Genomic DNA, 26,899 nt, shown 5'->3' with positions numbered 1-26,899 from the left:
CTGCTCGGGAAGAAGCAGGACTGAAGAGGAGGTTGTGCCCCTGCACTGGGCACTGCTGAGGCCACACCTTGGATACTGGGCCCCTCACCTGAAGAATGTTGAGGGGCTTGAGCATGGCCAGAGAAGGGCAACAAAGCTGGAGAACAGGTCTGGTGAGGAGCAGCTGAGGGACCTGGGCTTGTTCAGCCTGGGTGAGAGGAGGCTGAGGGGAGACCTGGCTCCCTACAACTCCCTGAAAGGAGGCTGGAGCCAGGTGGGGTTGGTCTCTTCTCCCAAGGAACAAGGACAGGACAAGAGGAAAGGGCCCCAAGTAGCCTCAGGGGAGCTTTAGGCTGGATAGCAGAAGACACTTTGATAGGGTTCTCAAACCCTGGCCCAGGCTGCCCAGGTTGAGTCCTCATCCCTGGAGGTGTTTCAAAGAGGCAGAGATGTGGTGCTGAGGGCCATGCTTAGCACCACACTTGGTAGAGCCAGATACTGGTTGGACTGGATGCTCCTGAAGGTCTTTTGCAACCAAGGAATAAGCAATAGGACAACGGGAAACAGCCCCAAGTTGCCCCAGGGGAGGTTTAGGTTGGCCATGAGGAACAATTTTTCCCCTTGAGGGTTGTGAAGGCCTGGCCCAGGCTGCCCAGGGCAGTGGTGCAGTGCCCAGCCCTGGAGGGACTTAAAAGCCATGGAGCTTTGGTGCTGAGGGCCATGGTTTAGTGGTGCTCTGGCAGTGCTGGGCTGTGGGTTGAAGTGGATGATCTCCAAAAGGTCTCTTCCAAGGCAGTTCTGCAACTCCTCAGCAGGCAGAGGCTGGTACAAAGCTGCCTCCACTCCTTCGGTCCTCCTAGGGCCGGCTATGAGCACAGCAGCAGAGCTGTCACTGCTTGTGGAGCTGACTGCAGGCCAGCCACAGCTATGCTGGCACAGCAGCTGCTCTCCTGTATCCACTGCAGGCTCGGTGCCAGCACAGCAGCCAGGCAATCACACCTTGGCACCATGCACACAGCCCTGGCACGGGCACGGTGAGTGATTAGCAGAGTCTCAAACAGGTTTGGGTGGGAAGGGACCTGTAAAGGTCATCTAGTTCAAGAACCTGCACTCAGCAGAAACAGCTGCTACCAGAGCAGGCTGCTCCCAGAGCAGGCTGCTCAGAGCCCCAGACAACCTTGCTTGGAAGGGTGCCAGCCATGGGGCCCCTCCTACCTCTCTGGGCAACCTGGGCCAGGCTCTCACCACCCTCAGTGTCAAACATTTCTCCCTTCTCTCCAGTTGGAATCTCCCTCTTTGAGTTCAAACCATCACCCCTTGGCCTGGCACAACAGGCCCTGAGAAGTCTCCAGCTTTTGGCTTAGCCTCATTATTATCAGGCAGATGCCTCTCAGGTGGAATAAAAGTTGATAGAGGTAAAAACTCATCAAGATGAAAATCCATCAGGCTGAGCAGAGGTCTCAAGACCAGCCTTGAGGAGAAGGACATGGAGGTGTCAGTTGGTGACCAAGTGCCCAGGAGCCAGCAATGGGCACTGGCAGCCCAGAGCCAGCTGTGTGCTGAGCTGCAGCCAGAGCAGGGAGAGCAGCAGCACAGGGAGGGGATTCTGCTCCTCTGCTCTGCCCTCACCTGCAGCACTGCCTCCAGCTCTGGGGTGCCCAACATCAGAGACCTGGAGCTGCTGGAGAGAGTCCAGAGGAGGCCATAAATGCAATCAGAGGGCTGGAGAACCTCTGCTATGGGGACAGGCTGGGAGAGTTGGGGCTGTTGAGCCTGAAGAAGAGAAGGCTCCAGGGAGACCTTAGAGGAGCCTTCCAGTGCCTGAAGGTACTACAGGAGAGCTGGAAAGGGACTTGTGACAAGGGCTGAGGACCAATGGCTTTGAGCTGGGAGAGGGGAGACTGAGGGTGGAGATGAGGAAGAAATTGTTGAGAGTGAGGGTGGGGAGAGACTGGCACAGGTTGCCCAGGGAGGCTGTGGTTGCCCTGTCCTTGGAGGTGTTCAGGCCAGGTTGGATGAGGCCCTGAGCACCCTGTGCTGGTGGGAGGTGTCCCTGCCCATGGCACGGGGCTGTAACTGGATGATTTTTGAGGTCCCTTCCAACCCACTGCAGGATTCTATGATCAGAGCCCCCCCCCCCCCAGCCCAGCTACACTCCCCTGGCCTCCCTCCTTGCCCTACCTGAGGCCAGCTGCCCAGACAAGGTCTGGATTTATCGTGGAACAGGTTCTGGAGAGAGGTCTTTTGCTCACTGGCCATCATCTTGTGCAGAGCTTCATTTTCCTCCCCTTCACGCTCCAAAATCTGCACAAAAGAGTGAAGTGAGCTCACAGCAGCCCCAGCTCAGCTCCAGCTCAGCTCCAGCTCCTGCCTGCTGCTGGAGGCTGCACCGCTGGGGTCTGCCCTCGGGAGACAGAGCGGACACACAGCCCCGCACCCACAGCCCACAGCCCTCGCCTGGAGTTGCAGTACCTTGCACTGGGAGCAGCACTCTTTGCTACTTGGGAATTCTGGGGCCTTTGGAAAATACTGCTTGAGCTTCTCCCAGGCTTCCTTGGACACCACCCTGCGCTCGTTCTCCGAGATGCAGAGGTCACCTGCGGGGAGACAGCCAAGAGAAAGGCTTCGCTCAGCAGCCCCCAGCAGCCCCCAGCAGATGGGAGAGATCTCAGGGTGTGGAGCTGGGGGCAGAGCTCCATGTGTCAGCACAAAGAGCTCAAAGTCACCTTCAACTTCTTTATCGTTTCCTTTGTTTAGACAGGAAAAACAACCCCAAGGGCCCAGGACTTTGATGTCCTTTAGATCTCCAAGCACACGAAGCCAGGCAGCTGACCCAACACACGTGGTGGCAGAGAGGAAAAGCAGAGGGCAGAGAGGGCACAGGGCTACCAACTTCTGATCCTGGCTACCCACAGCTCCAGTTGGATGGGGACTCCATTTATCAAGCTGCAGACTAACTCTGTGCCCTGTCAAAGAGAAGCCAGGGGCTTCCCACTGCCCTGATGGGGAGAAAAAGTGAGAGAAGCTTCTTGACTATGTCCAGAGATGTTGAGGTGCTGGAAGGTGCCCAGAGAAGGGCAGCAAGGCTGGGGATAGGCCTGGAGCACAGCCCTGTGAGGAGAGGCTGAGGGAACTGGGGGTGTGCAGCCTGCAGCAGAGGAGGCTCAGGGCAGAGCTCATTGCTGCCTGCAGCTGCCTGCAGGGAGGCTGTAGCCAGGTGGGGTTGGGCTCTGCTGCCAGGCAGCCAGGGACAGAAGAAGGGGACACAGCCTCAAGCTGTGCCAGGGCAGGCTCAGGCTGGATGTTAGGGGGAAGTTGTTGGCAGAGAGTGATTGGCATTGGAATGGGCTGCCCAGGGAGGTGGTGGAGTCTCCATGCCTGGAGATGTTAAAGAGGAGGCTGCATGAGGCACTCAGTGCCATGGCTTAGTTGCTTCGCAGAGGTTGGACTCGGTGACCCAGGAGGTCTTTTCCAACCTGGTTGACTCTGTGACTCTGGAAGGAGGCTGAGGGGAGACTTTCTGGCACTGCAGCTAAGGAGGCTGCAGCCAGGTGAGGGTTGGTCTGTTCTCCCAAGGAACAAGCTATAGGACAAGAGGAAATGGCCTTGAGTTGCCCCAGGGGAGATGGAGGTTGGGTATCAGAAGGAAATCCTTCACCAAAAGTGTTGTCAATCCCTGGCCCAGGCTGCCCAGGGCAGTGGTGGAGCCTCCCTCCCCGGAGGGCTTTCAAAGCTGTGGAGATGTGGTGCTGAGGGCCATGGCTTAGTGGTACCCTGGCAGTGCTGGGTTAAGGGTTGGATTTGATGACCTTAAAGGTCTCTTCCAACCCAAACAATTCTGTGACTCTACCTTAAAGGTCTTTTCCAACCACTCTGTGACTCCATGACCAACAAAACCACCACTCCATCACCTCGGGCAGCTTCATCTTGGCACCTCAGCATCTGGACAGGGCAGACTGTGTGCTCTGGGCAACCACTGGGGCATGAAGACCTGCAGCAAGATCTCCCAGCTCTCCCCCAGACAACTGGTTTGCCCTTTTATTGCCCCTGATGCCCAAGCAGCTCAAGGACCTCCCAAAGAAGGGCTGAGCAGGACACATTTGTCACGTCAGCAAGAGCCACAGCAGGAAGGTCACACTCCTGCTCCCACAGGTGCACACCCGAGGACATGGGCTCCAGCAGACAGACACAGCTTGGGAAGACAGGAGGTGGTGACAGGCCCTGCCCAGCTGCCTGCCTGACAGCCACCAAGGGGAAAACACAACCTCAGATCCCTATGGGACAGCAGCTGGGAAGCCAAGGCACAGCCGAGCCACATGTGGCCACGGTGAGCGAGGCAGGGAACAGGCACTGCAGCAGGCTGGGAACACACAACCATGGAGAAGACCTTCCAGGTCACCCAGTCCAGCCATTCTCTAACTCTACCATGGAGCTAAACCATGGCCCTCAGCACCACATCTCTGCCTCTTTTAAGCACCTCCAGGGATGAGGACTCAAGCCTGGGCCACGCCTTGGCAACCTTTTCAGTGAAGGAGTTTCTCCTAATCTCCAACCTGAACCTCTCCTGTGATAGCTTGAGGCCATTTCCTCTTGTCCCATCACTTGTTCCCTGGAAGAAGAGACCAACTCCACCCTGGCTCCAGACCTCCTTTCAGAGAGCAATGAGTTCTCTCCCCAGCCTCCATTTCTCCAGACTGAACCCCCCCAGCTCTGTTCTCCAGACCCTTCCCCAGCTTCGCTGCCCTTCTCTGGACCTGCTCCAGCAGCAAACCAGTACTCAAGGTGTGACCTCACCAGGGCTAAGCACAGGGGGACAATCACTTCCCTGGACTTGCTGGTCACAGTGCTGCTGATCCAGGCCAGGACACTGTTTGCCTTCCCCATGGATTCCACCAGCAAGAGGGAAGCAAACAGCAAGTGCCAAGTGGCGGCGCTGAGCTGTCCAGCCAAGGGAAAGATACTTCATTATCTGCTTTGCTACATCCCGAGGAGCTACAGCAGGAAGATGAGTGGAAAAGGCTCTTCCTCCCCCCCCCCTCTGGCAGCTCTTTAACATGACAAGCAGCTCCTCAGCCCCCTCCAGCCAGGCCTGAACTTCTGCCAGCTCTGAAAGGGAAAAAATAGCAACGCTCCCCTCCTGCTCTTCCTCCAGCAAAGGTCGAGCCGAGCCGCTCTGGCCAGCACTTGGCCACTTGCTCCTCAGCCAACCCAACCAAGTGGCCCAGCTTTACCATATGAGGAGGCAGGACCAGAGCCAGCAAGGCTTGGAGAGGGAGGGAGGGAGCAAAAAAACCAAAGCAGAGCCTTGACACCTTGTGATGAATGCAAACAGCTTAACAGGCTGCGGAGCGAGAGAGGTGGAAGGATTTGCTCGGGGTGCACAGGAGCAAGTGCTCTGCCATCTGGAAGGAGATGAACTTAACTGCTGCTGGCCCTGCTTCCCCCTCCTGCTGGCCAGGGACACGTTTTGGGCACTGACATCAAAGGCAGTTTAAGTTGGTATCTGGAAAAAACGCCTGGCTGCTGAGGTCGGGCAGCTACTGGGGAGGGAGAAACTGCAGCAGAGATGCAGAGAGGCTTCTTGGGGGACGCCTGACTGGCAGTGCTGGAGGCCAGCCAGGCCTCACAGACACAGGCTTGGCTTTTCCAGAGCCTCCCATGACAGCAGGAACTTCCTCCACAGCAAAATGAAGGCTGCAGGGCCCAGGCTGGAGCTTTGCTGATAGGCTCCAGAGGGAAACGTTAAAGGTGGAAAGGTTGTTTTGCAGGCAGCGTTCGGAGGTTAGCTCCAAACGCTGCTCCCTGCCCCACCAGCTGCCCCCAGACTGCATGGCAGTTACTCTGATGTGACCCAAAGGCACAGATCAAGCAGTGAGTCACCAGCACAACATTTTCAGGGGACTGTTGACCTATTTCCACCGCATCTGGCCACAGAAACTGCTTCAGCACCAAGCTGCCTACTTTTATTTCGGAGCAGCAGCCTGGAATGGGTGGAAAACAAGGTGTTAAAGGCTCTGCAAAGCAGCTAAATGCTGCTTTAAAGCCAGTCTTAACCAACCCTCACAGGTCTGACTCCACACCCAGGACTAGCCCCGGTGGCAGGAGGTGTGCTGCTCGTTTATGGCACCTCTCTGTCTTCCTAGAAACAAGATGGAGCAGGCCTGGCAGGGAAATCGGTGCCTGCAAGGAGGAGCTGACTACAACAGAGAGCTCAGGAGGTGACACAGGAGGTAGAAAAAGGTGAGATTTAAGCAGCAGGGTAGCCAGGATGTGGCTAATGAACCATCACTTAATCAAACAATTAAGACCGGGTCAGAACCTTATGTAAACGGACACCAAAGCTCAGCAGGTTGGGGAATCGATAGCCTGGGCCTGCTCCTCCACTTGGCTCTGAGTGCTCCTCCTCTCCTGACCATCAATGGATGCTCTCAGCTCCCACCTTGCCTGATCTACACCACCAGCTCATGCTTTCACAGCTCCAAGGGGCTGCAGATCCTCGCTGCTGCTGCTTTCTCACTAGAATCATGGTTCCTTCTGGCCTGTCTGGAGCTGAGCTTTGGTAGGGTAGGAGGAAACACCCTCAAGTTGCACCAGGAGAGGTTTAAATTGGACACAAAGAATCATTTCGTCCCCATAAAGGTTGCCAAGGCCTGGCCCAGGCTGCCCAGGGCAGTGGTGGAGCCCTCATCCCTGGAGGGGTTTCAAAGCTGTGTAGATGTGGTGCTGAGGGCCATGGCTTAGTGGTGCCCTGGCAGTGCTGGCTGAAGGGTTGGACTCAGTGATCTTCAAGGTCTCTTGCAACCAAAACCATTCCATGATCTGTTAAGGAGAGGAAGAACTGCTCCCAATCCACAGCCCAGCATCTCCCAGGGCATTCCAGCATCCCAGCTTTCAGGCCTGCTGAGGTAGTGCTCACAGATAAAGGCTCCAAGCCTGCTGAGAAGAAACCCCAAGCAAAAGAGAAGGAAACTCATTCCCCTCAGTGACCACTTGTGGTGGCCTCAGATGGAGCAAAGGCTACGAGGTTAATGCCCAGAGCACAGAGAGCTCCATTCAGCCCCCGGGGAGACTCACCGTGTGGGCAAACGATGTCTTCATTAAAATTTAACTCCTCTTCCTCCTCTCTCTTCTCTTCGTTTGATTCATCTAATTAAACAAAAAAAGGGAATGAAAAAAACCAACCCAAACCACCAAAACAAACCAAGAAACAAAGCAAGCAGACTGCAGAGAGGTTCCCTGCCAAGGAAAGGGAAAAGCTTTGGGGGAAAGCAGTGTGGTTGTTGCCTTTCAAATCTCAGCAAAACCCTGAACCAGAGGGAGATGTTGGAAGGAAATTTGTTCTTCTCGAATGTCTTGGCCTCTGGGTGGGCAGGATTACAGCCCACAGGCCACTGTAGGAGTGCTTTGAAGTGCAGGCAGCACAAGCTGGTCCTTTGTGAGATTACAAAGGCCACATTTGTTACAGATAAACCACCAGAGGGGTTGGGGGCTCCCAGAGATCTCCAGCTTAAACCTAAACGCGAGTGGAGGTAAGAGTGCAGGGAGCAGAAACCTTCCTGGCAGCACAGGAGTCCACTCTTCGCCTCGAGGACGCTGATCTAAACCAGATGCTGCCCGACAAAAGGGAGGGGGAAGCCTGCCAGGGGGTTGGGAAGCCCCACAGTAACCACAAATTACAGTTCAGAAGCACAGACAGAAGCAGTGGCCACTGAAGTGGAGCACCACGGACACAGTAATGTGTTAGTCAGAGTCTCCGAGGAGCAGCCTGGCTTCTGAGCCACCCCCGCGGAGCGCTGCGACTTGCTGCAAACCGAGGTCACCACCCAGGAACGAGCAGTGGCAGCTCAGAGGAGAGGTCACCACCCAGGAATGAGGAGACTCTTCTCTCCATGGATGCTCCACCAGCAGCTCACAGATATCATCAGGAGGGCTGTGGTGTTCTCAGAGCCTGCCAGCCCAAGGCCAACGCTGCCAGCCCAAGGCCAACGCTGCCAGCCCAAGGCCAACGCTGCCAGCCCAGCATCTCTGCTGCCAGCCCAAGGCCAACGCTGCCAGCCCAGCATCTCTGCTGCCAGCCCAAAGCCAACGCTGCCAGCCCAGCATCTCTGCTGCCAGAGACTCTTAGAACCCTTAGATCTTCAGACCATCCAGTACCAACCCCCTGCCACAGGCAGGGACACCTCCCACTGGCCCAGCTTACTCAAGGCCTCATCCAACCTGACCTTGAACACTTGCAGGGATGGGGCAGCTGTAACCTCCCTGGGCAGCCTGTGTCAGCGTCTCCCCACTCTCACTCTCACCAATTTCTTCCACATCTCCACTCTCAAGGTCCCCTCTTCCAGCTTCAATCCATTCACTCTCACCCTTTCACTGCAGGCTTTGGAAGCAGTCCCTCTCCAGCCTTCCTGTAGCCCCTTTCAGGTACTGGAAGTGCTATAGAAGATCTCCCCCGAGCCTTCATTTCAGCCACACAAACTTCTTGGCCTCAGTTAAGGAACTAAAAGCTCAACAAAATATTGTTTCCCAAGGTTTAAAGAACAGAAGGCAAACAAAAACCCCTCCCAGATCCATTCTGTGGGCACAGAAGAGAGCTCAATTCGGGACTCCTTTCCTCCAGGCTGTGTTTTTCCAGTGCTGCTCTGCTTCATCCAACGAACATCTTCAGCCCTTCCCCGAGGGCATTTTCCTGTCACTTCCTCCCCTGTGGTGTCTCTTTAAGCTAGATGGGGATGAGTGTCTGGTAGAACTACTTAACACCTCATCTCCTTGGCTAATGAGCATCTCCCGGCACAGTGGAAGCTCAGCAAGATAAGAAGCAACGAGAGACCTGGAGAGGAAGGCTGAGGAAGAGCCTCAGGAGGTACAATAAAGCCAAGCCCACAGTCCTGCACCTGGGTTGGGGCAACCCTCGATATCGATCCAGGCTGGGGGATGCTGAGGTTGAGAGCAGCGCTGCAGAGAAGGACTCGAGGGTGCTGGTGGGGGAGAAGCTGGGCAGGAGCCAGCAGTGGGCACTGGCAGCACAGAAGGCCAAAGGCAGCCTGGGCTGCATCCAAAGCAGCATGGCCAGGGATGGAGAGAGGGGATCCTGCCCCCTCTGCTCTCTGAGACCTCACCTGCAGTGCTGGGCCCAGCTCTGGGACCCTCAACAAAAGGACATAGAGCTGCTGGAAAGGCTCCAGAGGAAGGCACAAAGATGATCAGAGGACTGCAGAACCTCCACTATGGGGACAGGCTGGGAGAGTTGGGGCTGTTGAGCCTGGAGAAGAGAAGGCTCCAGGGAGACCTCAGAGCTGTTTCAGTACCTGAGGGAGACCTCCAGGCAGGCTGGGGAGGGGCTGTTCAGAAGGATCTGTGGGGATAGCAGAGGGCAGAGGTTTGGCACTGGAGCAGGGCAGAGTTAGGTTGGACATGAGGAGGAAGCTCTGCACAGTGAGGGTGGGGAGACACTGGAACAGGTTGCCCAGGGGTGTGATAGAGATATTCAAGCTCAGATTTGATGAGTCCCTGTGCAGCCTGCTCTAGTTGGAGGTGTCCCTGCTGCCTGCAGGCGGTTGGACAAGATGAGCTTTGAGGATCGAAGCAGCCTCTGCTGTGCTCTGTCCCTCCCTCTCCCCTCTCTAATCGCACAACAGAAGCAAACCAACTAGAGGAGGGCCTGAGGTGCCTCGCTGGGTGGCAGGCAGAGCAGGTGGCTGTCCCAGCTGCAGAGCTACCTTTGCTGGGGGTGTTGCCGTTCATTTTGCCGTTGCTGTGCTCCGTGTCCTCGTCCTGCTCATTTAGCTGCTCCAGAGCCAGCTGCCGCCAGCTCCTCAAGGACACCTTCCCGACCCAAAACCCATCGCTGCTGCCAAGAGAGAGAGAGAGAACATCATCAGCAACGTCAACTTCAGACCCCAGCGTTCCCCTCTGCAGCCCAAACAGCCAAACCTTGAGGAATCACAGCACTGGCTCAGCTGGAAAAGGTCTCTGAGGTGACCGAGTCCAACCATCAGCCTGGCCCCACCACGGCCACCTAACCGTGTCCCCAAGGGCCATGGCCACAGGTTTCTTCAACACCTCCAGAGATGGGGACTTCACCACCTCCCTGGGCAGCCTGTGCCAATCCATGACCACTCCTGCAGGACAGAAATTGCTCCTCCTGGCCAACCTATCCCTCCCCTGGCACAGTTTTAGGCCATTTCCTCTCATTCTATCACCTGATACTAGGGAAAAGAGACAAACCCCACCTGGTTCCAACCTCCTTTCATGGAGTTGTAGGCAGCAACGAGGTCTCCTCTCAGTCTATTGAGAGGAAGCTCCTCTAAACACACCTCTGGCAAGGTTTGAAGGCCCCAGGACTTACATACCCCTTGACTGTTATCTTCAGCAGGTTGGTAACAGCTTTGTAGTCCTCGTTGAGTTGGTTCTTGAGGCGCAGGATTCGACACCTCTCCACCACACAGTCCTTGCAAAGTGCTTTGACTGAGATGGAGGCAAAAAGGAACAGGGGTCAGTGAAGGTGCAGCTGAGTCAGAGAATCACAAAACAGGATGGGTTGGATGGGATTTTAAACATCATCCAGTTCCATGTGCAGCCCCATGGGCAGGGACACCTCCCACCAGCACAGGGTGCTCCAGGCCTCATCCAGCCTGGCCTGGAACACCTCCAGGCAGGAGGCAGCCACAGCCTCCCTGGGCAGCCTGTGCCAGTCTCTCCCCACCCTCACTCTCAACAATTTCTTCCTCATCTCCACTCTCCCTCTCCCCTCTCCCAGCTCACAGCCATTGTCCCTCTTCCTGCCACTCCCAGCCCTTGTCCAAAGTCCCTCCCCAGCTCTCCTGCAACCCCTTCAGGCACTGCAAGGCTGCTCTGAGGTCTCCCTGCAGCCTTCTCCTCTCAAGGCTCAGCAGCTCCAATCTCCCAGCCTGTTGCCACAGCAGAGGTTCTCCAGCTCTCTGATCATCTCTGTGGCCTCCTCTGGACCCTCTCTAGCAGGTCCAGGTCCTTTTGGTGAGGGCCCCAGAGCTGGCCCCAGCCTTGCAGGTGAGGTCTCCCCGGAGCAGGGTGGCAGAATCCCCTCTCTGTCTCTGGCTATGCTGCTTTGGGTGCAGCTCACTCTCGACAATTTCTCCCTCATCTCCACTCCCTCTCTCCTCTCCCAGCTCAAAGTCATTGTCTCTTGTCCTGGCACTCCCAGCCCTTGTCCAAAATCCCTCCCCAGCTCTCCTGTAATCCCTTTCAGGTACTATAAAGTCTCCCTGGACTCTTCTCCAGGCTCAGCAGCCCCAACTCCCTGGTTTCACACCTCAGCAAGGTATCCTGGCTCCTGACCACAGATTTCACACTTAGATGAGGAGATCCCCAGGGCTGCTGCCAGATCAGGCCACATTTAGAGCTTAAAGAGGTGTAAAATGCCTGGGCAGCCCCCAGGAGCAGGGAGCAAACAGTTTGGGATTCCAGCTGGGAGCCAGGTCAGGCCAGCATCACCACCAAGGGGTGCAAGGCAGGACAGCCTGGCAATGGTTCTGCCAACCACTCTGCTCCTTTTGAACATCTTCTAGCAGAGGAGACTTCTGATTGCTCCTCCAGTTGAAACACCTCCACTGATTTCTCCTGGTTCTAGCTCAGAACCAGGCTTCAGATCAGAGCCTTTGGGCAACTGATTTTCTGGGCATGTGACTGGTGCCTGAAGCCATGGAATCCCCAGGAGGATCCCAGGCTGTGAAATGTAAACTTGACCTGCAAAGAGATTCCAGCTTCAAACATCAGCATCAACTGAAAGGATCTTCACTTCCTGGACAGAGACTCTGGCATGGTGATGCTCAAGACAAAGCAGTGCAAGAAGCACCAGGCAGAGCTTTTAGTACCCTGAGAACCCAACTCAATCAGTGGCTGCAGGTGAGTATGGATCTGGCAGTGCCCTGACATCTCCTGGAGGCTCTCCAGGGCTGAAGATTCCTCCTATGATGAGTTAAACACTTCACATGGCCTAGCAGTTGTGTAGAGAGATGCTCTGTGAGACCTCACCTGGAGCACTGTGTCCAGCTCTGGAGCCCTCAGCACAGGAAGGATCTGGACCTGATGGAGCAGGCCCAGAGGAAGCCACAAAATGATCAAGGGGCTGGGGATGGAGCAGCTCTGCTATGGGACAGGCTGAGGGAGCTGGGGGTGTGCAGCCTGGAGAAGAGAAGGCTTCAGGGACACCTAACAGCAGCCTGCCAGGACCTGAAGGAGCTACAAGGAGGCTGCAGAGGGACTGTGTGCAAAGGCCTGCAGGGACAATGGCTGCAAACTAGAGCAGAGCTGATTGAGATTGGATGTGAGGAACAAGTTCTGCACCAGGAGGCTGCTGGAACACTGCAGCAGAGTGCCCAGGGAAGTGGTTGAGGCATCATCCCTGGAGACATTCAAGGTGAGGCTGGACAGGACTGTGGGCAACCTGCTCCAGTGGAGGATGTCCCTGCTGAGTGCAAGGAGGGTTGGACTGGATGAGCTTTGGAGGTCCCTTCTAACACAAACCATTCATGATTAGGCTATGGAGCAGAGAAGGCTTGGAGGAGACCTTGAAGTGGCCTTCCAGGATCTGAAAGGGGCTAGAGAAAGGCAGGGGAAGGACTACTGAGAAGGTCTGGACGAGGAGGCAGAATGTGGCAGAGGGGAGACTGAAAGTGGATGTGAGGAAGAAGTTCTTTACAGTGAGGGTGGTGAGAGACTGGCACAGGTTTCCCAGGGAGGTTGTGGAGCACAGAAGCACCCAATGTGATCTTTGATCACATTGGATGCTTCTGTGCTCCACAACCTCCCTGGAGGTGCTCAGGATCAGGCTGGATGAGGCCTTGAGCAACCTGTTCTAGCAGGATGCGTCCCTGGCTATGGCAGGGGGTTGGAACTGGCTGAGCTCTGAGGTCCCTTCCAACCCAAACCATTCTGATTCTAAGGTTGCACTCAGTGATCTGAAGGTTTCCTCCAGCCAGGTGATTCTGTGCCTCTGTGACATGGAAGACAAAAAGCAAACCTCCATGGGTGGCACTTTGCCAGTTGAACCCAAGGGAAACCCAAACCTTCCCCACAGCTACGCTGGACCAAGAGGAGTGGAAAACAAGGATCTGCAGCTGGGGTTGCATGCAAGGAGAAAGCAGCACATCCAGCCAGCCACATCCATCCCTCCCTCCAAGCCCTACTCAACAACAAAGCCTCTGGGTGATCTTCCAGTTGACTAATAAAGGCTGCCCTGCTTTTCCCCACAAAGGCTGCCTGCGTCACAGCCAGCCCTGCTGCTTCTGCTCCCTCCCTGGAAGCTCCTAGAAGGAGCTGAGCTAATTTGGTCTCAGTGGGAGTTCAGGAGCTCCTTTAGAAAAGAAACTCAGCCTGGGGCTGGATGAAGGGATGCCCAAAGACTGCAGGGGCTGGGCTGACCCCAGAACCCAAGGTGGGTGGCACAGGCACGCAACACAGGCTGACAGGGCTGTGCTCAGGGCAGGCTGGAGGTGAAGGACAGTCCAGGAGCTTCTTGGCACAGGCAGAGACCCAGATGCTCCTCCCAAAACCCTGCCCAGGGGAGATCTGCAGGTGCTGTAGGCACCAGAAACCATTTTGAGGAGCCTGAGAGGTTCCACAGGCACCTTCTGCTGTTTTCTGGACTTCATAAAGCCTTCCTGGCTTCAGGACTTCTAAGCCAGGTGCAGCAGGGATCTTGCAGGCATCTCTCTACACAGAGCAGAGCTTGGATATGAAACACACCCTGCAGTCAGCCTACCTGCAGCTGCTGGACTGCTAAGATAGAACCAGAGACTTGTTTGGGTTGGAAGAGACCTTTGAGAGCATCCAGACCAACCCTGAGCCCAGCACTGCCAGGGCACCACATCCCCACGGCTCAGAAACCCCTCCAGGGATGGGCACTGCACCACTGCCCTGAGCAGCCTGGGCCAGGCCTTGGCAGTCCTCAAGGGGAAGAAATTGTTCCTCATGGCCAACCTAAATCTCCCCCCTAGGACAACTTGAGGTTGTCTCCTCTTATCCTATTGCTTCTTCCTTGGGAGAAGAGACCAATCCCTACCTCACTCCAACCTCCTCTCAGGGAGCTGTACAGAGCCAGAAGGTCTCCCCTCAGCCTCCTCTTCAGACTAAACACCCTCAGCTGCTGCTCCCCAGCCCTGGTCTCCAGACCCTTCACCACCTTTGCTGCCCTTCTCTGGACCTGATCCAGCCCTTCAATGTCCTTCTTGAAGGGACCCAAAACTGAACCCATGATTCAAGCTGTGGCCTCACCAGTGCCAAGTAGAGGGGGATGAGCCCTGCCCCGCTGGCCACACTGTTTCTGGTCTCTTTCAGTGGCATTCTAACACAAATGAGATTTAGGACAGAAAGGACAGAGCAGGACAAAAGCTACAGGCAGAGATAAAGTCATGAGCATAGAATAGAGTCACAGACTCATTTCGGTTGGAGAAGACCTTCCAGATCACTGAGGCCAACCATTCTCTAGCTGGTGCTAAACCATATCTCTCAGCACCACACCTCTGCCCCCTTTAGCCACCTGCAGGAATAGGGATTCAACCACCTGTGTGGGGAGATGATGATGAAGGACGGCTCAAAACAGAGGGGATCGAACAAGGCCCTTAAATATGTTCAGTGCTTGTGAAGGTGACAGAGAGAGTCTGGAGAAGACTCCAGAGGGACCTTAGAGCTGCTTTTCAGTACCTGAAGGAATCCTACAGGAAGGCTGCAGAGGGACCAGGGTGGAGTCTCCAGCCCTGGATGTGTTTAAGGGTCGTTTGGATGTGGTTTGAAGTGACTCTTGTAGAGTTATTAGGTTGGACTTGGTGATCCTGAGGGGCTTTGCCAACCTGGATGTGTCTGTGGTGCTATGACTTGTGCTGAGGGGGTCTGGAGGCAGGCCAAGGGGGAATGGTTTGAAGCTGAGGCAGAGCAGGGTTAGAGTGGAGCTGAGGAAGAAGTTCTGCAGTGTGAGGGTGGTGAGAGCCTGGCACAGGCTGCCCAGGGAGGCTGTGGCTGCCTCCTCCCTGGGGGATGTTCAAGGCCGGGTTGGAAGAGGCCTTGAGCAGCTGAGTCTAGCTGAGTCGTGTCCCTGCCCATGGCCTGGGGGGGTGGAGCAGCCGAGCTGGGAGGGCCCCTGCCGGCCGCGGCAGCTCCGTACCGTTCAGCCGGGGCCCTCCGCCGTAGCGCCGGTAGAAGAAGTCAGCCACGTACTCCGAAATCCGCTTCATGATGGACACCTTGTCGGGGTGCAGCTTGCCGTGGGAGCACAGGCAGGCTGTGTTATCGATGGGCTTGGGAGGGGTGGACTCATCCAGCCACTTCTGCAGCCACTCCAGGGAGATGAAGTCGTAGGGGGAACCTGGCAGGGAGAAAAGCAGCGAGAGGAGCAAGGCTGCTGGCGGCAGGCAGCGCTCCGGCGGGCGGCACTCGGTCATCGCCCTGCTAACAACAGGGACATTTAAACATTAACAGGCTGCCTCTGCTGAGCAAAGCTCGGTGCTACCAAGCTCCCACGCAGCTCCCCCATTCCCAGCTCTGCCTGGCAGTGAGCAGACAGAAGGTTATGTCAAATTAACAAGAGGAGGGGCCAAGAGGGCATTCCGAACTCAAGCGATGGATCTGTAAGGAGGGAGAGCTCCCAGGAGGGCTTCCAGCATGCTAAAGGCTTCCTGGAGGGCACTTGAGGAAAGCAGCAGGGTTCACAGACCCACAGAATGGGTTGGGTTGGAAGGGACCTCAAAGATCAGCCAGTTCCAACCCACCTGCCATGGGCAGGGACACCTCCCACCAGCACAGGCTGCTCAAGCCTGGCCTTCAACACCTCCAGGGAGGGAGCTGCCACAGCCTCCCTGGGCAACCTGTGCCAGCCTCTCCCCACCCTCACTCTCAACAATTTCTTCCTCACCTCCACTCTCAGTCTTCCCTCTCCCAGCTAAAAGCCACCATCGTCATCCTGGCACTCCCAGCTTTTGTCACAAGTCCCTCCCCAGCTCTCCTGCAGCCCCTTCAGGCACTGCAAGGCTGCTCTGAGGTCTCCCTGCAGCCTTCTCTTCTCCAGGCTGAACAGCCCCAACTCTCCCAGCCTGCCCCCACAGGGGAGGTTCCTCAGCCCTCTGATCATCTTTGTGGCCTCCTCTGCACCTGCTCCAGCAGAGTTCCATGTCCCTCTCACACTGGAGGCACCAGACCTGCAGGCAGTGCTCACCCAGGACAGAGCTTCCACAACGGAGGAAACTCAGTGGGAAATGGAAGACAGCCACAGCAAAACCCCAAGGGCAGGGTTTGCCCCATCCTTTCACCAGCCACAATTCCAGTGTCACTCTGGGCTGCTCTTCCAACACCTTGGAGGCTTCAGGATGCCAACACAAACTGCTCCTCGTTTTTAGCAGCAGCACAATCATTTGCTGGAGGCAGAGCAGCAGCTCACCCTTGTTTGCTGAAGGGGAATCACCTCACCCCCAGCCAGGGGTCAAGATGGGGTCAGCATCTCCATGAGCCTCTGTGCTGGGCTGCAGCCAGAGCAGTGTGGGCACAGGGCAAGGGAGGGGATTCTGCCCCTTGGCTCTGCTCTCCTCACACCCCACCTGCAGTCCTGGGGCAGTTCTGCAGCCCCCAGCACAAGCAGGACATGGAAGGGTTGGAGCCAGCCCAGAGGAGGCCACCAAGATGCTGAGAGGGCTGCAGCCGCTCTGCTCTGAGCACAGGCTGAGAGAGTTGGGGCTGTGCAGGCTGGAGAGGAAAAGGCTTGGAGGAGAGCTTGGAGTGGCCTTGCAGGATCTGCAGAGGGCTGCAGGAGGGCTGGGGAGGGACTATTGAGAAGGTCTGGGAATGGCAGGAGGAGGAGGAATGGGTTTGAAGTGGCAGAGGGGAGATGGAAACTGGATGTGAGGCAGAAGTTGTTTGCAGGGAGGACGGTGAGAGACTGGCACAGGTTGAGGGTGGTGAGACAGTGGCAGAGGTTTCCCATGGAGGTTGTGGAGCACAGAAGCACCCAATGTGAGGGCCACTTCCAAAGCTCTGCCATAGGCAGGGACACCTCCCACTAGAACAGGTCACTCAAGGCCTCATCCAGCCTGGTTCTGAGCACCTCCCTGGGAAACCTGTGCCAGTCTCTCACCACCCTCCCTGCAAACAACTTCTTCCTCACATCCACTTTCAACCTCCCCTCTGCCACTTCAAACCCATTCCTCCTCCTCCTGCCATTCCCAGACCTTCTCAATAGTCCCTCCCCAGCCCTCCTGCAGCCCCCTGCAGATCCTGCAAGGCCACTCCAAGCTCTCCTCCAAGCCTTCTCCTCTCCAGCCTGCACAGCCCCAACTCTCTCAGCCTGTGCTCAGAGCAGAGCTGCTGCAGCCCTCTCAGCACCTTGGTGGCCTCCTCTGGGCTGGCTCCAACCCTTCCATGTCCTGCTTGTGCTGGGGGCTCCAGAACTGCCCCAGGACTGCAGGTGGGGTGTGAGGAGAGCAGAGCCAAGGGGCAGAATCCCCTCCCTTGCCCTGTGCCCACACTGCTCTGGCTGCAGCCCAGCACAGGGTTGCTGTCACCCAGCACAGGGTTGCTGTCTGGGCTGCACTCACACTGCAGGCTCCTGTTGAGCTTTTCTTCACTCCAGACCCCCAGGGCCTTTTCCTTGGTGCTTCATAGAAGGAGCAAGTGAGCAGCTAGAGGAGAAAGGATTTTTGTCTCCTGTGCAAAGTTGGGCTCCAAAGCCTCTGCTCTGCAGCAGCAAGCAGCAGGGTTTGCATCTTACGCAACGGCAGCCGAGACACACGGCCCTGACCTCCGGAGAATTGTGATGCTGTCAGAAAGGGTTTGCTGCTCTGGGATGAAAGCTGCCTCCCCCTGAAAGCTGCCTTTTTCTGGGGCAGGCTGCACAAAGCTGGCAGCAAAACGTGGCTGCACAGCTGCAGAGAGAGCCACCAGCTCCTCTGGGATGCCACCTGGAGCAGCGCTGGCAGGACGTTGCCTCCAGCCCGGCAGCAGGCAGTGGATGACATCAGGGCAGTGCCTCAGGTCCTGCCAGCTTCAAACTGAGCCAGAGGAGCTTTAGAGAGGTGCTGGAGGAGGTCCAGAGAAGGGTAAGGAAGCTGGTGAAGGGTCTGGTGAATTACTGCTGCTCCCTCAGGATGGGCTGAGGGACCTGGGGGCTGTCCAGACAGGTTAGGTGAGGAGCAGCTGAGGGAATTTGGATTGTCGAGCCTGGGGGAAAGGAAGCTGAGGGCAGACCTCATTGCTCTCTGCAGCTCTCTGAAAGGAGGCTGGAGCCAGGTGGGGTTGGTCTCTTCTCCCAAGGGACAAGTGACAGGACAAGAGGAAATGGCTTCAAGCAGCCCCAGGGAGGGGTTTAGGTTGGACAGCAGAAGAAACTTCACTGAAAGGCTTCTCAAACTGCCAGCTGAGTTGAGTCCTCATCCCTGGAGGCTTTTCAAAGAGGCAGAGATGTGGTGCTGAGGGTCATGGTTAGCACCAGAGTAGGTAAGACTGGATAATGGTTGGACTGGAGGATCTTCAGGGCATTTTCCAACCAAGGAAGAAGCAACAGGACAGAAGGAAATGGCCTTGAGTTACACCAGGAGGGGTTTAGGTTGGCCATGAGGAACAAGTTCCCAAATGGCATGTAGAGGCCTGGGCAGAGCTGTCCAGGGCAGTGGTGCAGTCCCCAGCCCTGGAGGGGTTTCAAAGCTGTGTAGATGTGGTGCTGAGGGTCATGGTTTAGTGGTGCCCTGACAGTGCTGGGCTGGATCACAGAGTGGTTTAGGTTGGAAGGGACCTCAAGGATCAGCCAGTTCCAACCCTGTGCCATAGGCAGGGACACCTCCCACTAGAACAGGTCACTCAAGGCCTCATCCAGCCTGGTCCTGAGCACCTCCAGGGAGGTTGTGAAGCACAGAAGCACCCAATGTGATCAAAGATCACACTGGGTGCTTCTGTGCTCCACAGCCTCCCTGGGAAACCTGTGCCAGTCTCTCACCACCCTCCCTGCAAACAACTTCTTCCTCACATCCACTTTCCATCTCCCCTCTGCCACTTCAAACCTATTCCTCCTCCTCCTCCTCCTGCCATTCCCAGACTTTCTCAGTAGTCCCTCCCCAGCCCTCCTGCAGCCCCCTGCACATCCTGCAAGGCCACTCCAAGCTCTCCTCCAGTCCTTCTCCTCTCCAGCCTGCACAGCCCCAACTCTCTCAGCCTGTGCTCAGAGCAGAGCTGCTGCAGCCCTCTCAGCATCTTGGTGGCCTCCTCTGGACTGGCTCCAACACTTCCATGTCCTGCTTGTGCTGGGGGCTGCAGAACTGCCCCCAGGACTGCAGGTGGGGTGTGAGGAGAGCAGAGCCAAGGGGCAGAATCCCCTCCCTTGCCCTGTGCCCACACTGCTCTGGCTGCAGCCCAGCACAGAGGCTCATGGAGATGCTGACCCCATCTTGACCCCTGGCTAGGGGGGAAGTGATTCCCCTCTTCCAGTTCAAACCCATCACCCCTTGTCCTGTCATTACCAGACCTTGTCAATAGTCCCTTCCCAGCCCTCCTGCAGGCCCCCTTCAGAGACTGGAAGGCCACTCTAAGGTCTCCTCAAAGCCTTCTCTTCTCCTTCATCCTTAATCTTAAAGGTCTCTTCCCATCAAAACAACTCCATGACTCTGCAATGTTACTCACACCTGTAAAGTGCAGTTCCTGATCTTCACTCCTCTGTCATGTTAGAAACCTCAAGAGCAAGCTAAGGGGGAGAGAAGGCACAGCAGGGCTGTGCTGGCTGCTGCCTTCCATGGGTGACTCATGGCACACTCACCCCTCCACCACCACTCTGATTTCAGGGTGACATTTGCACACCACTATGACTTGCAGGACCTGTGACAGCTTCCTGTACCTGAGTCAAGTGCCTGTTGCCTGCAAACTCTGGTCCATAAATGGAGGAGACAAGACCTGGGTGGAGCTGGGGTGTCCCACCTGGCTACCTGCCTGTCACTGCTGGCTCTGAGCAGCAGGCAGAGGCTGAGCAGCAAAGTGTCCAACAGGCTGCAGAATCAAACAGTGCAGGTACAAACTCCCTGGGGCTCTCAGACGTGGGGGACACCAAGCTGTGTGGCCTGGCCCCCATGCTGCACAGAAGGGACCCATCCAGAGGGACCTGGACAGGCTCAAGCCAACCTTAGGAAGCTTGACAAGGGCAAGTGCAAGGTCCTGCAGCTGGGCCAGGGCAATCCCAAGCACGAATGCAGGCTTAGGTGAGGAGTGGCTTCAGAGCAGCCTCGAGGAGAAGGACCTGGGGGTGTCAGTTGGTGACAAACTCCCCATGAAGCAGCAATGGCCACTGGCAGAAGGCCAGACCTGTCCTGGGCTGCATCCAAAGCAGTGAGAGCAGCAGCACAGGGAGGGGATTCTGCCCCTTTGCTCTGCTGTGACCCCACCTGTAGCACTCCCTCCAGTTCTGGGACCCCCAGAACAACAAGGACCTGGAAAGGGTCCAGAAGAGGCCACAAAGATGATCAGAGAGCTGCAGAACCTCCACTATGGGGACAGGCTGGGAGAGTTGGGGCTGTTCAGCATGCAGAATATGCCAGGGAGACCTTAAAGCAGCCTTCCAGTGCCTGAAGAGGCTCCAGAAGAGCTGGGGAGGGACTTCTGACAAGGGCTGGGAGTGGCAAGAATGAGGGACAATGGCTTTGAGCTGGGAGAGGGGAGACTGAGAGTGGAGATGGGGAAGAAATTGTTGAGAGTGAGGGTGGGGAGAGACTGGCACAGGTTGCCCAGGGAGGCTGTGGCTGCCTCCTGCCTGGAGGTGTTGAAGGCCAGGCTGGCTGAGGCCTTGAGCAGCCTGTGCTGGTGGGAGGTGTCCCTGCCCATGGCAGGGGGCTGGAGCTGGATGAGCTTTGAGGTCCCTTCCAAACCATTCTAGGATTCTATGAATCCATGCAGACAGTGCAGGGGGACATTGTCCATGCTGGATGGACAGAGGCAGTGTCCTTAGGCTTGTTTAGAGGGAGCTGGGAGAGAAAAAACAAAGTGGGGAATAAAAATCCTGGTTCTGAGACACACCAAGGCAGCAAGAGACGAGGAAAGGATCCACCCCAGGCACTCCTCCGAGGGACTCCGAAGCTTGCAAGCACTGCTGGGATGAACTAAACCACTTCCAGCTGGAGGTCAGGCCCTCCCTGCCCTGCTACCTGCCCAGGAATTCAGCTCACCAGCTGCCAAACCAGCCCTGAGCTGGCAATCTGAAACCAGCCACTTCTTCTGCCTCGCTGCTAACGAGAGCTGCTCAGCGGGCAGAAGAAAAGAGTCACAATGCATGCAAGCACAGAGGAGCCTGACTGCTGGGGAAGCAACAAGAGGGAATTAACAATGCCAGAGGCCATGAGAATGAGCAGAAAAAAAAAAAAGAGGAGAAAAATAGGTTAAGGCAGAGGGAAAAAAACAACAACCAACAAAGCACCACCAAAGAGAGCAAGCAAAGCCTGAGCATGCACAGAGCAGCGGCAGGCAGCAGCCGCTCTCCTCTGCCCAGGGCAGAGAGTTCAGGCTGGGTTAGTTACAACACAGGACTGATCTTAACAAGGTCTATGACAAAATACTACCACAATGGCTTACAGACCAGCTTCAGCAGGTAACCTTTTGTAGAGCTCCTTCACCTCCTCGTGCTTGATCTTGCCTCTGGCCACGCTCTGCTTGCGCATCTCGGCCATCTCGTTGCACCACTCCTCGAACTTGCAGTTATCTCTCTCCACCAGCTCCTGCAGGAAAGCTGTGAGGAGAGGAAGGGGAAAACCAGGGAACTGTGGAGCTGTTTTGGTTGGGAAAGCTCCTGCAGACCATCCAGTCCAACTGTTCTCTAACTCTGCCAAGCCTGGAGTTAAACCGTGGCCCTCAGCACCTTATTGCTGTCTACAACTACCTGAGGGGTGGTTGTGGCCAGGAGGAGGTTGCTCTCTTCTCTCAGGTGGCCAGCACCAGAACAGGAGGACACAGCCTCAGGCTGTGCCAGGGGAGATTTAGGCTGGAGGTGAGGAGAAAGTTCTTCCCTGAGAGAGTCATTGGACACTGGAATGGGCTGCCCGGGGAGGTGGTGGAGTCGCCGTCCCTGGAGCTGTTCAAGGCAGGACTGGACGTGGCACTTGGTGCCATGGTCTGGCCTTGGGCTCTGTGGTGGAGGGTTGGACTTGATGATCTGTGAGGTCTTTTCCAACCCTGATGATACTGTGATACTGTGATCCTGTGATCTCTGCCTCTCTGAAGCGGCTCCAGGGAAGGGGGATTTGACCACCTCCCTGGGCAGCCTGGGCCAGTCTATGAGGTCCCTTACAGGGAAGAAGATTCTTCCAATGTCAAACCTAAGCCTGCCCTGGAGCCACTTCGGGTTACTTCCTCTTGTCCTGTCAATTCCTCCCCGGGAGAAAAGCCCAACCCCCACCTGCCCCAGCCTCCTTTCAGGGAGCTCTAGAGAGCAATGAGGCCTTCCCTCAGCCTCCTTTTCTCCAGGCTCAAAACCCCCAGCTCCCTCAGCTGCTCCTCCCCAGCCCTGTTCTCCACACCCTTCACCTGCTTGGTTGTCTTTCTCTGGGCCTGCTCCAGCCCCTTCCATGTCCTTCTTGGAGTGAGGGACCCAAAACTGAACCCAGAATTCAAGCTGTGGCCTCAGCAGTGCCCAGCAGCAGCACAATCCCTGCCCTGCTCCTGCTGGCCACACCACTGTGGATAAAGGCCACGACGTTGGTGGCCTTCTTGGCCACGTGGGCACGCTGCTGGCTCATGTTCAGACCAGCAGCCCCAGGTCCTCTTCTGCTGGGCACTTTCCAGCCACTCTGCCCCAAGCCTGTGGCATCGCCTGGGGTTGTTGTGACCCAAGGGCAGGACCCAGCCCTTGGCCTTGCTGCACCTCCTGCAATTGACTTTGGCCCATGGATCCAAGCTGGCCAGGGCCCTCTCTACAGACTCCCAGGCTCCAGCAGATCAGCATCCCACCCCACTCAGTGTCATCTGCTCAGGCTGGTTGTGCCATCAGGAGGATTCTCTTCCTGCTGCTGAGCCCACGCCAAGCTCTGGCAGCTGCAGGATGAGCTGTGGGGCTTTGCGCCTCGCTGCCCGCTCCCAGCCCTCCCTCAGGCTCCTCCTGCTCCTGCCAGCAGCAGCTGCTCTGCAGTGCCAAGGAGCTGGCACTGCCAGGGAAGAGCAAAAGGATTCACCAGTCCCAGGGAGCACAAGAGGAGCTCAGCAGGGAGGGCTTGAGCAGGTCACAGACTGCCAGGCTGGAAAGGACCGCGGGGATCAGCAGGTCACAGAACCAAGGGCAGGAAACCCTCAGGAGATGGGAGATAAGGCAGGGAGAGCCATGAAGCATGGGGGAAAAGGGAAGTTTTGCTGCCACTGATGGAAAAAACCAAACCCAAGCTCAGCAGGGGAAGGGGGAAAAGCAGCAGCAGATAAAACACTTCCCTGAGAGGGCTGGCAGGAGGGAGGGGGAGAGCTCTGCTTATCTGCAGCTTTCTCCTAGCCAGCAGCACGCCGAAGAGCTCCAGAGAGCCTTAACTGCTCCTGCACCAAACTCAACCCTGGGACACTGTCCTGCACTAAAACCCAACAGCTGACCAGCCTGACCCCCTCCTTTTTCTGAGGTCAGAAGCAAGTGAGGTCTCTGCAGTGTCCTGGAAAAGCCTCTTTAAACTGCATCAAAGCCAAATGCCTCAAATTTAGAGTTGCATGAAAGCAGGCAGAGAACCGCGGGGCTCGGCTGCTGCCCTCTGCTCCCCGCCGGCCTGGCAGGCAGCCACGGGAAACAAAGGGAAGCTCAGGAATCTGGAGCTGGGTGGAGAGCCTGCTGCAGGGCTATTGTTTGGGGCAGAGGGGTAGGGAGCGAAGGAGAGCTCAGGAAGCAGGCTGGAAAGGCAGATTCCAGGCAGGAATCCGCAGCAAATCCCAAAGCTGGGTGGGGTTTGGTAGGAGGTGGAAAAGGTTTGGTGCTGTTAGTAAGGTGGTGGTGGGGGGAAGGTGAATGATTTACCCTCTCTGCACTCAGGTCACCTGGGCAAGGGGACAGGAGCACAGAATTGTTTGGGCTGGAAAAGGCCTTTAAGACTGTGGGGTCCAAGCACCAACCCAGCCCCACCATGGCCACCAAACCCTGTCCCCAGGTGCTGTGGCCAAACCTGTCCTGAGCACCTGCAGGGATGGGGACTCCTCCCCCCCTGGGCAGCCTGTGCCAATCCCTGACCACTCGAGGCAAAAAAAAATGTTCCTAATCTCTAACCTAACCCTCCCCTGGCACAATTTCCTCTTGTCCTATCTCTTGTCCTTTGGGAGCAGAGCCCAACCCCGCCTGGCTTCAGCCTCCTTTCAGGGAGCTGCAGAGAGCAGTGAGGTCTCCCCTCAGCCTCCTCTGCTCCAGGCTAAACTCCCCCAGCTCCCTCCTCCCCAGCCCTGCTCTCCAGACCCTTCCTCAGCTTTGTTACCCTTCTCTGGACCTGCTCCAGCTCCTCAATGTCCTTCTTGGAGTGAGGGCCCCAAAACTGACCCCGGGTTTCAAGAGGACACATCACCTCTGCTGCCCCTGCTCTGCCAAAGACCAGAACCCACCTCCAGCCCCGTCAGCACCAGGGGCCTAATTAACGTTGCTAATTGAGCAGCACACAAACAGGAAGCATCACTAAATGCAGAGGCCAAGCCCAGAGGGATTTCTGCCACCCCCAGGAATTCCATGGCAAGGCAAGAAGGCACCGAGACAGAGCTGCTGCTGCTGCTGCTGCTGCCCAAGGCTCCCATCTCTGCTTCTCTCTCCAGATGGCAACGATGAAGCCCTGGCAGAAGCAGCCTGGCAGCTGCCAAAGCTTTTCACCTGCAGCAGGCCATGGGCACCGCTGCTGACATCCAACCAAGCAGCTCCTGGCCACCTGCAGGAGCCTAAGAGGCTCCTGTGGGACCCTGGCAGTGAGCCCCCAGCACCTGCCCACCTTGTCACACTGCTTCAGAGAACCATGGAACTGTTCAGGTTGGAAGAGACCTTTCAGATCACCCAGCCCAACCCCTAACCCAGCACTGCCAGGGCACCACTGAGCCACGGCCTTCAGCACCACATCTGCACAGCTGTGAAACCCCTCCAGGGATGGAGGCTGCACCACTGCCCTGGGCACCTCTGGCCGGGCCTTGACATGCCTTTTGGGGGAGAAATTGCTCCTCGTGTTCAACTTAAACCTCCCCTGGGGCAAGTTAAGGCCATTTCCTCTTGTCCTACTGCTTGTTTTGGTTGGAAAAGACCTTCAGGAGCATCCAGTCCAACCATAGCGAGCCTGGGGCTAAACCACCTCCCGCAGCACCACAGCTCTGCCGCCTCTAACACCCCCAGGGATGGGGATTCAAGCACCTCCCTGGACAGCTGGGGCCAGGCTTTGAGAACCCTTCCAGTCAAGAAGTTTCTTCTCATGTCCAACCAAACCTCCCCTGGGGCTACTTCAGGCCATTTCCTCTTGTCCTTGGCAGAAGAGCCCAACCCCCACCTCACTCCAGCCTCCTTGCAGGGAGCTGCAGAGAGCTGTGAGGTCTCCTCTCAGCCTCCTCTTCTCCAGCCTCAACACCCCCAGTTCCCTCAGCTGCTCCTTTCCAAACCCTTCGACATCTTGGCTGCCCTTCTGTGGACCTTCTCCAGACCCTTCCTGGAGTCAGTGAGGAGCCCAGAATGAACCCAGTGTTTGTGGCATGGCCTCACCTGTGCCCAGCAGAGGACGAGCTCCACCCTGGCCCTGCTGGCCACACTGTTTCTATCTCTCCCTAGAGACAGTGAGCTGTGAGCTGGCACAAGAGTGGCATCACCAAGACAATGGTAGCTGAGGGCTCATGGACAGTGGTCACAAATGAGGCTCACAGCAAGAATCACAGAATGCCAGGGGCTGGGAGGGACCCTCCAGAGATTATCAGGTTCAATCCCCCTGCCAGAGCAGGGTCACCTAGGGCAGGCCACACAGCAGCACATCCAGCTTAGCTCTGAGAGCCTGCAGAGGAGACTCCACAACCTCTCCGGGCAGCCTCTTTCAGTGCTCCTTCACAGTAAAGAAGTTTCTCCTGGCCTGTCTGGAACATCCCAAGACAGCTCTGAGGAACAGGCCCTGGGGGTCTGGGGTGAGGAAAAGCTCAACAGGAGCCTGCAGTGTGAGTGAAGCCCAGACACAACCCTGTGCTGGGCTGCAGCCAGAGCAGTGTGGGCACAGGGCAAGGGAGGGGATTCTGCCCCTTGGCTCTGCTCTCCTCACACCCCACCTGCAGTCCCGGGGGCAGGTCTGGATCAAAGATCACGTTGGGTGATTCTGTGCTCCACAACCTCCCTGGAGGTGTTCAGGACCAGGCTGGATGAGGCCTTGAGCAACCTGTTCTAGCAGGATGCGTCCCTGCCTATGGCAGGGGAGGTTTGAACCAGATGACCTTTGAGTTCCTTTCCAACCTAAACCATTCTATGATGAAGATGAAGAGGCCAAGAGAGCTGCAGGGCCAGAGCTGCCTTACCTGGGACCTCAACGGTCAGGGACTTCTCTCTGGTCTGCAGCCTGTACACCAGCATGTAGGCGTTGCGTGAGCAGTGGGTCCCCTTCCCACACTTGGGCTTACGAGCCTGGGATTTGGAAGGTTCTGCTGTGGTACAGAAGGGAAAACATCATTAATCAATCACAGAAAACATCTGGCTGGAAGAGAGCTCCAAGCTCCCCAAGTCCCAGCCCTCCACCCAGCACTGCAAAGTCACCACTAAACCATGGCCCTAAGCACCAGGCCCGCAGAGTGCTGGAACATCCCCAGGGATGGGGACTGCAGCACTGCCCTGGGCAGACCATTCCTGTGTTTGAGAACCCTCCCAGGGCAGAAATGTTTCCTGGGATCCAGCTTCAGCCTCCCCTGGGGCAGCCTGGAACCATTCCCTCTGCTCCTGTCCCTTGGCACCAAGCAGCAGAGGCTGCCCCCTCCTCTGCCCAAC

General features: G+C 56.7%; 1 protein-coding gene across 5 annotated transcripts in view; it reads right to left on the bottom strand.

Annotated features, from left to right (window-relative positions):
* USP48 (ubiquitin specific peptidase 48) overlaps nt 1-26,899 on the bottom strand; it is a 59,672-nt gene that overhangs the window by 13,327 nt on the left and 19,446 nt on the right. For 2 of the 5 annotated variants that reach the window (XR_010308609.1, XM_064172366.1), the window contains exons 10-17: nt 26,437-26,562; nt 21,545-21,694; nt 15,116-15,316; nt 10,329-10,443; nt 9,696-9,826; nt 7,054-7,125; nt 2,452-2,576; nt 2,161-2,283 (exon numbers count right to left, since the gene is read on the bottom strand). Coding sequence is in view for 4 of the 5 variants with exons in the window: in XM_064172366.1 (XP_064028436.1) it covers nt 2,161-2,283; nt 2,452-2,576; nt 7,054-7,125; nt 9,696-9,826; nt 10,329-10,443; nt 15,116-15,316; nt 21,545-21,694; nt 26,437-26,562 (1,043 nt within the window). In the remaining variant the exon portion in view is untranslated. The remainder of the gene's footprint in view (nt 1-2,160; nt 2,284-2,451; nt 2,577-7,053; nt 7,126-9,695; nt 9,827-10,328; nt 10,444-15,115; nt 15,317-21,544; nt 21,695-26,436; nt 26,563-26,899) is intronic. The other 3 variants (XM_064172367.1, XM_064172368.1, XM_064172369.1) reach the window with 3 other exon arrangements.

Source organism: Pogoniulus pusillus, chromosome 36 (assembly GCF_015220805.1).
Source record: "Pogoniulus pusillus isolate bPogPus1 chromosome 36, bPogPus1.pri, whole genome shotgun sequence".
Taxonomy (NCBI): domain Eukaryota; kingdom Metazoa; phylum Chordata; class Aves; order Piciformes; family Lybiidae; genus Pogoniulus; species Pogoniulus pusillus.
This window is presented reverse-complemented; position numbering and strand designations above follow the sequence as displayed.